The following is a 12,013-nucleotide window of genomic DNA, read 5'->3' as shown; positions in this document are numbered from 1 at the left end:
AGTTTTATACTGATAATTAAAGCAATTTGTACAAAATTATTCCCTAACCATTCCAAAATATCAAAAATGCACAACGTTAAGATTTAAGTTTTTACTTCTGCCGTTACTCCCGCAGTGCAACCCATTGTATTTTTTTTTTTGTAATTTTGTTCAAGAAAATATTATAAAGATCCGCAAAAACATAAAAATTGTAATACACATTAAAACGATCATTACTTATTGTTTTATTTATTTAAAAAATCAGTACATTCTGTATGTGAATAAACTGTGTATACAATTCGAACAATCTTTTAATAATAAAACACTCTTTCACAATGCGCTAACTGACAAATCAACAATTTCATTTTACATAATAAACGTGCGAGTGGAGTAAACATTAATACAATTAATTATAAATTAAAATACATTACAACTAAATACTGCTGTGAAACGATAATGTTTATCATCTGCGTAATTTTCTGAAACAAAAATTAAACAAGTCAAATAAACACTTAACAGTTTTTTACGATAGTGGAACGGCAACTTTAGCGGTCGTGATCGATGGCGTTGTGAGCCTTAGGTGGAACGCGCCCATTGTTATTCCCTCAAATGACGTCACGCGCTCTCAGATGACATAGTGTGGCGTTTTGGCGGGATTTTTAAACAAACAATATTAAAACATGATTTTGAGTACCTAAAAGGCTATAAATAAATAAAATTTTATTATATTTAAAACGCTTTCTGCAAATTTGTCCGATCCCCTATTGCAATCAATTTATGAGAAGTAGATAGCATTTTATCTTCTAAATTACTCGCTTTGACTAAATTATTAGCCAAGTAATTGTTAGAAATATTAACAGCTTATAATGTGAACATACCTATTTAACGGTTTCTCCTTATAGACAACAGCTTTCCTTGGTCGCCTAGTGCGACCCTCGCTAGCCATTTCACTGCCACTGCTATCACTATCACGGCTATCACGACTATCACGACTACTGCGGTTGTCTGTACTGTGATTATCACGACTGTTCATTCTCCTACGATTGTCATAGTTGTTATTTTCTATACTTGTATGATTACCCCGACTCTGACTGGTCAGTCTGTTGCGGTTGTCAATACTGTGATTGGTTCTTGTATCATCGTTATTTTGATCATGATTGCTGTTGTGATTGCTTTGACTGTCGAGTCGATTTATTCTCGACAACCCTGAACTGCATGGTTCTGATTGATCGTTGCGATTTTCTCTGGAAATATTACATCAGTTTAAAATTTTGTATTTTCGTATTAACATATTTTTTTATTATTCGCCAACCCATAGTAGAGCAGCATGGTGGATTAAGATCCAATCCTTCTCCTACACGGAGAAAAGGCCAGCAGCAGTGGGATACTACAGGCTGAATCGTATGTTTCTATAAAGATTAACGAATAAATACTTAAAAATTTATACGTTTTGAGGAACTGGTTTATTATTTTTACTGTTTAGGCTGCCACTCCACCACTGTAAGTCATAGCATCATATTTTAAAGCCTATATTATTACTGGATAAAATAAGCTATCTAATGGTTAACTGAGGTAAGGAAGAGCAGGAAATTTCCTGCTCAAAATATGGAGCAGCCCGACTTGGGTAGGGTGCGGGTACCGGTCTGAATATTTCTAACGGTGGTTTTAAGAACACATCTGGTCCCGGCCCGGTCTGCTTTGTGGTGATCCGCAATTGGGAACCTTGTATCTTTTTGAAGCTTAACAAGTAAGTGGTTTTAACTGAGGTTGGGCATAACAGGAAAATTCCTGCGCTATATATGGAGCAGCCCAACTGGAAAAGTCGACCTAACACACAAAATAATACTGCTTTCAAGCAATGTAGTGTTCCTGTTGGTGAGTAAGGTGGCCAGAGCTCCTGGGGGGAATTGGGGATAGGGTCGGCAAAGCACTTGCAAAGCTACTGGTGTTACAGACGTCTATAAGTTACGGTAATCGCTTACCATTAGGCGAGCCTTACGCTTGTTTGCCGCCCTAGTTAAATAAAAAAATGAAAAAAAAGTGTTGACAGAAGTTTTAAAAATGTTCTAGTATTTTCTGAATATATCAATACCAGTCAAATAAAATCTCTTCTTATAAGATTAATTAATAATATTTAGGTTACACAACACTTACAGAACTATAACCCTCGAATCCGTGGACCCATTCGGACTAGGCGCGTCAAAACGCATCAACCTTTTAGACGGCGACGTATCCCTTATTTGGAACCTCGGTGATTCATCGCGAGATTGCCGTCTGGGGGAGTTCTCTGTGTGTGTTGTCTTTGGTGTTAACTTGCCGGCTCCTGGTGATTTTGTATCGAGATTCAGGCGTTTGGGAGGCGATACGTCACCGCTGCCGCCTTCGTCCTCATCCAGGCGCATTTTAGCGACCAGCACTTTCAGAATACGGCCATTGTTGCTGGAAATATTCAGAAATAAAACAATCAACTCCATTATAATGAAACATTTTCGGATTTTATGGAGGTTTATTAAGTTTTTTAGATGTCCGACGTTTCGGATACTTTACAGCAACCATGGTCGCGGGAGGACATTCGCGTAAACAATAGAAAACAATAAATCAATTCCATGTTACGGAAAAAAATTCTAGACGAAAACTTTAGGGTCAACCAATCTCTAGGAAATAAATTATTGTATGTAAGCGTGACAAGTGGTGGAATAAAAGGACGATTAAATATGCTACAGATAAGTGCGACTTATAACTGAACTTTAAGTGATCTTGAAACATGTATAACAAATTTGATTATGAATATGAATGTGACAACGACAAGGTGTCATAGTGTGTCGGGTCGTGTCGCTGTGCCAGCGCAGCTCGGTGTGTGACGTGGTGTGGGGTCGTGTCGCTGTGTCAGCGCAGCTCGGTGTGTGGCGTGGTGTGGGGTCGTGTCGCTGTGTGAGCGCAGCTCGGTGTGTGACATGGTGTGGGGTCGTGTCGCTGCGTGAGCGCAGCTCGGTGTGTGACGTGGTGTGGGGTCGTGTCGCTGTGTGAGCGCAGCTCGGTGTGTGACATGGTGTGGGGTCGTGTCGCTGCGTGAGCGCAGCTCGGTGTGTGACGTGGTGTGGGGTCGTGTCGCTGTGTGAGCGCAGCTCGGTGTGTGACGTGGTGTGGGGTCGTGTCGCTGTGTGAGCGCAGCTCGGTGTGTGACGTGGTGTGGGGTCGTGTCGCTGCGTGAGCGCAGCTCGGTGTGACGTGGTGTGGGGTCGTGTCGCTGTGTGAGCGCAGCTCGGTGTGTGACGTGGTGTGGGGTCGTGTCGCTGTGTGAGCGCAGCTCGGTGTGTGACGTGGTGTGGGGTCGTGTCGCTGCGTGAGCGCAGCTCGGTGTGTGACGTGGTGTGGGGTCGTGTCGCTGTGTGAGCGCAGCTCGGTGTGTGACGTGGTGTGGGGTCGTGTCGCTGCGTGAGCGCAGCTCGGTGTGACGTGGTGTGGGGTCGTGTCGCTGTGTGAGCGCAGCTCGGTGTGTGACGTGGTGTGGGGTCGTGTCGCTGCGTGAGCGCAGCTCGGTGTGACGTGATGTGGGGTCGTGTCGCTGTGTGAGCGCAGCTCGGTGTGTGACATGGTGTGGGGTCGTGTCGCTGCGTGAGCGCAGCTCGGTGTGTGACGTGGTGTGGGGTCGTGTCGCTGTGTGAGTGCAACTCGGTGTGTGACGTGGTGTGGGGTCGTGTCGCTGCGTGAGCGCAGCTCGGTGTGACGTGGTGTGGGGTCGTGTCGCTGTGTGAGCGCAGCTCGGTGTGTGACGTGGTGTGGGGTCGTGTCGCTGTGTGAGCGCAGCTCGGTGTGTGACGTGGTGTGGGGTCGTGTCGCTGCGTGAGCGCAGCTCGGTGTGACGTGGTGTGGGGTCGTGTCGCTGTGTGAGCGCAGCTCGGTGTGTGACATGGTGTGGGGTCGTGTCGCTGCGTGAGCGCAGCTCGGTGTGTGACGTGGTGTGGGGTCGTGTCGCTGTGTGAGCGCAGCTCGGTGTGTGACGTGGTGTGGGGTCGTGTCGCTGTGTCAGCGCAGCTCGGTGTGTGGCGTGGTGTGGGGTCGTGTCGCTGTGTCAGCGCAGCTCGGTGTGTGACGTGGTGTGGGGTCGTGTCGCTGTGTCAGCGCAGCTCGGTGTGTGGCGTGGTGTGGGGTCGTGTCGCTGTGTCAGCGCAGCTCGGTGTGTGGCGTGGTGTGGGGTCGTGTCGCTGTGTCAGCGCAGCTCGGTGTGTGGCGTGGTGTGGGGTCGTGTCGCTGTGTCAGCGCAGCTCGGTGTGTGGCGTGGTGTGGGGTCGTGTCGCTGTGTCAGCGCAGCTCGGTGTGTGGCGTGGTGTGGGGTCGTGTCGCTGTGTCAGCGCAGCTCGGTGTGTGGCGTGGTGTGGGGTCGTGTCGCTGTGTCAGCGCAGCTCGGTGTGTGGCGTGGTGTGGGGTCGTGTCGCTGTGTCAGCGCAGCTCGGTGTGTGGCGTGGTGTGGGGTCGTGTCGCTGTGTCAGCGCAGCTCGGTGTGTGGCGTGGTGTGGGGTCGTGTCGCTGTCGTGTGTCGCTCACCTGAGGCGGCGCGGCGCGGCGGGCGGCGGCGAGGCGCGGCGCCGCCGCACGGTGGGCGAGAACTCGCAGCGCGACGCTCGCAGCCGCTGCACAACACCCTTATTTTAGTTCACAACCCGCTCTAATCGACCGTCTACACGCCCTACACGCCGTTGGTACCAGCCGTCTGCGTACCACTGGCAGTCCCTGGAAGCACCCGAGGTTTTCGAAAGTTTTTGCCGAAAGCGGCGTCGAAAGTGAGCGAGTCTCACTTCGCCATAACTAAGTACTTCTGCCTTTTGTACATTTTTCTACTAATTATTGTTAATGTCGCTTGTTTATTTTATTTCTTTTTTGGTTTACAATAAAGAGTAAAATAAATAAGTATTTCATACTTTTTCCAAGGTTTTTAAACAAAAGGTCCATTATAAATATCAATTTCAGAAACACTAGTCTACGACGCTACACTATCGGTATATTGCTTAGGATCGTCCTTAAAATACGCGAGGAACTTTAACGTTTTGAGTCATCAACCTAACAAATATTACGTCACAAAAGCTAGGCCTTCCCTTATAAATGATTTCGTGATTTAAAAATAGGATACAGATTATCCATTAGTTTTTTTTTTTTTCGAAGCTATAAAAATTTTCCTTGTAACAACCCCTCAGGTTAAACAAAGAAGCTTCCTCTCTATAAGCAAACGTATTTTATTGGCAACCTCCTACTAACGCTACAATGTCAAACAAAATTTGTATAAAGTTAATGTCAAAAAAAAAAAATATTATAAAAAGTAAGAGCAGTAAGCAAAACTGAGAACATAGTAGGTTCATATAGTAACACATGAGAGGCAAAAAACATTAGTACCTCCACATGATGTGAACTGCGACTGGGGCCGGGTGAAACACCATCGTCAACGTGCTCTTCAAATTGTGTGGTTGAGTCTGGCTCAAAGTTGGTTAAACTCTTCGATTTTTCCTAAAAAATTTAGAAATAGCAATTATTAAAAACCAGATTAGAAAACTTGAAAAATAATCTTATTTATAAAATTCTCGTGTCAATGTTACCATACTTCTCCGAAATGACTGGACCGATTTTTATGAAATTTTGTATGCATATCGGGTAGATCTAAGAATCGGCCAACGTGTATTTTTTCATACCCCTAAGTTAAAAGGGGGGGGATTAAGGGAATTAATAATATATATGGCAAAACAATGTTTGTGGGGCAGCTAGTTTAAAATAAAAGTACATTTCCAAAAATGCTAGAATTTTTTAAATATTATAATTCATGTTGCAAGAAATTCCAAAAAAAACCATAATGATTCTGACCATAATATTTCGATTTAATTTTAAAAAGCCAACTTATTATTATTGATCATATATATGCTTATTATTGAGCATACGGCTCACCTGGTACCATGGTAAGAGATTACCGTAGCCTATAGACGCCTGCAACACCAGAAGCATCGCAAGCGCGTTGCCGACCCAGTCCCCAATCCCCCCAGGAGCTCTGGTCACCTTACTCACCAACAGGAACACAATACTACTTGAAAACAGTATTATTTAGCTGTGCTCTTCTCGATCGAGGTACTTCCCCAGTCGGGCTGCTCCATATTTTGAGCAGGATATTTCCTGCTGTGCCCTACCTCAGTTAAATATATCCATAAAGAAATGTTTAAACAAACTAGTCTCCTATATCAATTATTCCAATACGATAATTAATTTTGTACTAGAAGGTTAATTTGTTAGCTAAAGTTGTAGGTTACTGTATACCAGACGAAAAAAGTCCGCTAGCTTCGGACCACATCCTAGCTTTACTGGGCAGTCACAGGACCGTCAATTTGTAGTTAGAATAATACATCGCCTGTGGTACTATAATGTATGTTCAACAAAAGGCATGGACATTTAGGGCTTGTGTAAATGTTATTATAAATTAATAAATACCTTATTTCTGGGTTCGTCCAAAAGCCAGCTCGGCCCTTCTAATGGATTATCGACCCTTGGTCTGTCAACAAACAATAAATCACATAATTTTATTTGAAGAAAGGCATCATTCTAATTAAACAACAAATGATTTTTCGACTTTTATTGATTTTTTTCTAACATTATTGTATGGCATTTTTCAGCATAGATGAACATGCAAATCCTATGCTCCATAACAAAAATGATCAGATAAATAATTATTTGTTCTTCTTAACTTTCAGTAAATTGTAGAACAATAATTTCTTAATATGTACGATTTTATTTTTATGTTACCCACACATTAGGAATTCTAAACATTTTTGAATATCATATCAAAAATTGACCGCTCCAGCGGGGTTCGAACCCGCGTCTCCGACTGACCGTGTCGGCGCTCTAGCCAATTAAGCTATGGAACGATGTACCCGCCAGAGCGAAATTTTTGATATGATGATTTTATATTCGGTTTAAGCGAACTGTGGCGCCGTCTATAGTGAGTTCTTTACAGAGACCCGTAACTATTCAAAGTTTCATATTACAATGAAAATCTTTGACAAGAGACGACAGACGCGGGTTCGAATCCCGCTGGAGCGGTCAATTTTTGATATGATATTCAAAAATAATTTCTTGTTAATCATTTTATTATTGCATTTTTTTAATGTGACGCAAAATGCGTGTACAAAGTGAGTTAATATACAACTTTAAAAAGCATTAACATAGAATAAGAAATGGAAAAACTGTTCTTTTGCTACCTTGGTGGTGTTTCTTCATCTTCAGGCTCAATATCTTCTTCAACCGCATCTAATCTTCGACTGAAAACAAAACAAAAATAAGATAAATAAAATCAAAAGATAAAGTAATATAAATGTCTAGAACGATAATTAAAAAGTTACAATAAAATATACGTACGATTCTTCAAAATTTTCATTATCAGAGTTTTGTGATTCGTCCATTATTCTATCACCACTATCTGTAATAAAAGTTATATCAGTTAAATACTAACGAAAAACATTAAATTAAACCAAATATACTATAGTGCAAAAGGACGACGGAACAAACAAAATATAGTCTATCTCTTTCTATCTTGTTTGTTTGCTATCTGCTGCATGACTCGGCGAGGAACGAGCAAGGTTAAACGAGACTATAGCTGGGTTTGAAAACATTTGGACAGCCATTTGATTTTGCAGTTATATAAATAAACTAGCTGACCCGGCGAACTTCGTATCGCCTAACACAAACTTTATCGTATGGTATTAAAGTTCAAATTGACTTTTAAGTATTATCACAAATCTTTTGTGGAAAATTAAATTTTTTTTTTTTTAGAATTTTTCTCTCCGTAAGAACCATCCTCGTACTTCAAGGAATATTTAAAAAAAAAAATTAGCGAAATCGGTCCAACCGTTCTCGAGTTTTGCGCTTAGCAACACATTCAGCGACTCATTTTTATATTATAGATATATGAGTACATCAAAGAATAACTAATTGTTCGTTTAGATAATATAATTATATAAGACTTAATACTTTTTAAATAGTAATTATCATAAGTTTCTTATACATTTTAAAAATTTGTGTAAGTAAAAAAGGTTACAAAACCCTGCAGTCATAGGTATACTTTTGTTAAACACTATAAATACAATTTCTATACAAAAAATGGTAAAGAAATTCTCTACTTACCATCCAACGCAAGTTCCTCAGTGCTATCGTCAGCATGATTCACCTCCATATCAGTCTCCACACTATTGTTGGCCAAGTCTACTGCGTCAATCCTCGTTAATGGTATGTATACATCTACAATTCAGAAATTGAATTACAAATATTATTGACAAGTAATGTCAGATAATGTCAGATAATGTCAGATAACGTCAGGTAATGTCAGGTAATGTCAGGTAATGTCAGGTAATGTCAGGTAATGTCAGGTAACATCAGGTAACGTCAGGTAAGGTAAAGTTATGTCGGGTAATAAAAGATTTAATAGTCTATCGAAATATAATTGTGAATTGTATTAACTTATACTTTATATATCAATATTATAAACCTGAAAAGTTTATTTGTTTGTTTAAACGCCCTAATCTCAGGAACTACTGGTTCGAATTGAAAAATGATTTTTGTGTTGGATAGTCCATTTTTCTTCGAATTCAAATTAACCCGCGTGAAATCGCGTGGCACAGCAAGGTTATTAAACTAGTTATTTCATTAATGTTTAATCTAATATTATGATACTTAAAAACATAGCTTGTTAATTTTTTATTAAACAATAAGTTATTTATCTGTAAGTTATTAGTCTTAGCTAGGTTATCAGAGCAATCTGAACAATATGTATCACTCTGAAAGAAAAAAAATACTCAATTTCACTTTAAAAACTATTGAATACCTTAGTTTACAACGGTAGGTGGACTTAAATCATGTGTAGTTCAATTTAAATTCGTTTGGTAATGTTGACTTGAATTGTTATCAAGATACAAACAAGCAGAGTGAAAGACAAAAAGGAGAAAAAAAAAATAGCTTCAGTATCAGTTATAGAATTTCTTCTAAATTTATTAAAATATTTTCATTGCGCATAGGTTCTGTCAAATTTTTATAATATAGTATAAAGTACCTACCTTGTAACATGTGCATTGGCATGGGCACAGCCCTTTCTGAGGCACTGCGATTCAGTTGATTTGGACTTCTATCACCCAATCCTGAAATAAATTGCAACAATAAAATAATTTTTTAATCAGGTAACTAGCAAGTGTTGATTAATATTGAGAACTATATCAAATTGTCATTGTTAAAATTAAAAGAAACAACTTTTTCGGATTTTATCAGTGTTTATAACTTTTTTTACATGCCTGACATTTCATAAACCGCTATAATATCCAAAAAGTTGTATCATTATAAAAAGTTAATTTATTTTAGTTTGTAAATAAAAAATTACAATTTACATTGAAACTATAGTATCGAGAAAAACTGTTATGATATGTATCGGAGAATTTTTCAATAGTATGATATTTTTTCGACTTGACAGTTTTGAACTAGCTGTCGCCGCGCGCGTAGTCTATCACCTTCCTCCTTAAATGGATTCAACAAACTGGTTCCAACAAAAAAAAAAAAATAATAATAATTTTTCAATTATTCTTTTAGTGTACAATAAAGTATACTTGTATTTTACTGTACTATGTTTTATTTATACAATAATAAAAACCTATCACAGCTAAACTATTTCGTCTATTTAAAACCCAATATACTATATAATCAGAATTATAATTAATAATACATACGAGAATTATTTGAGTGTAGTATCCTATTCAATGAGACTACGGGCTGTATGAGGTTTCCACCAACCAACATCGGTGGCACCCTATTTACTCTGTCCGTTGATGGAGTATTACTCAAGCTACTCCATCTAGGCAAATCCGTGTCTAACTCTTGTCTATCTTGTATGTATGTTTTGGCAAGTTCCAAGGTGCGGGCCACGGCACTTGACGCTTGTACCAGGTGCGATAGTGCCTCTTCACTGGCTGATTGAAGAGCTGCGTCTAGTTTACGAGCGTGCGCCGCACCACCGCTCCTTAGTCTCTAAATTATATATATTTTTTTAAATATAAATTACTATGAAACAAGTCATCATTAATTAATCATCAACAATCATTACTCAGTTAAACAAACAAAAATTTCCAATAAAATAATATTAAGAACAAAATTCATTAAAATACGGAATTAATTTTCGAATCGTGAAACAGATATAAGTTACTGGAAATCTAGATATAATATTGAAAGACTCACACTCAATTTAAGTCTTAGGTCGTTTATTTCTTTCATTAGCTCTAATTTCTCGTTCTCTCGCTGCGCGGCCGTCATTTTCCAATACTGAACTTTGTGCACCAATTCATTATTTTTTTCCCGGAGATCTTTTAACTCGTTTTCCATATCCACCATCTTGACAATACTTTATTGTACTAGTATACAATTATTTAATTACTATATTTATTAACTATTAGTAATACGATTATAATGTGGAATTTAAATCCATACACGATTTCTATTTAACATCCACTTTCAAACAAAATGCAAATTTGACATATGATCAGTCCTTGACTTCTTGATTTGAGTTTAATTTTGTTTATGGCTTTATGGAAGGTAGAGAGGAGAAGAATAATCTCATATGGAAGAAAAGTTGAAAAAACTCCAGCTGTATGCTGTATGCTATAAATATCAGTTCAAAACCCTTCCACAATTGCGCTGGCGTAGACAAAGGGTATGAATGTAGCAATTGTAGATGAATTAAAGTATATCGGGTTAAACGATTTATTATCATTGTCAACGAAAGTAGTAAAAGTTTAAACAAATTATTGTAATAATTGTGATTTTATTCTGTAAGATGTGAATAGTACGGTATTTGATTTTTTAACATTTAATTTTATGAAAAAAAAATGTCCCCCTTGGTCCGTGGGGTCCTAGCGCTATAAGACTTTTTAAGGAAATAGCAAAAAGGTTATTCGACGTCACAGGAGACAGAAGAGCTGGCAGCTACTTCGGACAAAGAATTAGTCTAGCTATTCAAAGGGGGAACGCTGCCAGTGTCTTCGGAACCCTACCTAAAGGGACTCCTTTTCATAATATTTTTTAGTTATTATATTAAGTATAATATTATGTATATATAACTTAAGGTTTTTTTTAGTTTAATGTAATTTATCTTATTTATATAGTATAATCAAACTAAGCTTTTATCTGTTTTTACGTATTAAAATGAATATGGGATTAAAATTTTATGAAAAAGTATGTGAATAACAGAAAACTATCTCTAATAATATTTGACGCTTCCTTTAAGATTTACCCGGATGCTGATGATAATGTGGCGCCACCCCAATTTAATACATTTCTACGGACACATTCTGATATATAAAGATGATTCTCTTCCCTCTACCCTCCATAATGGCTACATTCCACAACCCTATAGACCACGACAGCTAAAATTGCCGTTCCACTAAGACTAACGTAAAAAACGCCGTAGGCGTTGTAGGCGAATTTTATAAGTGGAACGCATATTTGGGCGCTACCAAGCGTCAACTGTGTGCTTGCAATATGGTGGCATGGTCAAAACATGCAGCGTTGGCCCGTTGGGGTTGTGAGTGAATATTTCGTATGAATTGGTGTAAAACTTAATTGGACATGGATTTCCAAGAGTTTATCATTGCGTTTTTGACGAATCATTTAACATTTACAAATTGGCATTGACGGTTGTTTTTTTTTCAAATTTACATCACGTTTTGATGAAAGCCAGTCACCTATATTTTATAGGCGAAGTGGTTGCGAACAGTGACGTCATCTAAGATGTCGAGCGATCGCTCATGACGACCACGGGCCTTAAGTGGAACGATGAAAAGAGCGTTGCAGTCGCTTAGTGGAACGCAGCCAGAGCTGGCATCGCCATGGTATCTATCGCCCATCGCGTCCGAGCCCAGTTCTTCTTCTTCTTCTTCTTTAATTTATGGCATGTCAACGTCGCAACTATTCGTTGTGCAACATTCTGCCAGTGTCAAGTATGAGATTATGTAAATTACGGAGGAAACTA

At 39.3% G+C, this 12,013-nt stretch overlaps 1 protein-coding gene across 1 annotated transcript; it reads right to left on the bottom strand.

The window, feature by feature from the left end:
- Positions 1–442: 442 nt before the first annotated feature.
- On the bottom strand, positions 443–10,517 carry LOC123669687 (mucin-3A-like). The gene is made up of 13 exons (XM_045603277.1): positions 10,225–10,517; positions 9,720–10,017; positions 9,060–9,140; positions 8,134–8,247; positions 7,369–7,429; positions 7,212–7,271; positions 6,445–6,505; positions 5,368–5,478; positions 4,525–4,610; positions 2,873–4,000; positions 2,134–2,418; positions 858–1,223; positions 443–458 (listed from the first exon to the last, which is right to left on the bottom strand). The coding sequence occupies exons 1-13, from the start codon at positions 10,375–10,377 to the stop codon at positions 443–445; spliced, it is 2,820 nt and encodes a 939-aa protein (XP_045459233.1). The 5' UTR covers positions 10,378–10,517.
- Between the last annotated feature and the right edge of the window lie 1,496 nt (positions 10,518–12,013).

The sequence above is a fragment of the Melitaea cinxia genome, chromosome 3 (assembly GCF_905220565.1).
Source record: "Melitaea cinxia chromosome 3, ilMelCinx1.1, whole genome shotgun sequence".
NCBI classification, from domain to species: domain Eukaryota; kingdom Metazoa; phylum Arthropoda; class Insecta; order Lepidoptera; family Nymphalidae; genus Melitaea; species Melitaea cinxia.
This window is presented reverse-complemented; position numbering and strand designations above follow the sequence as displayed.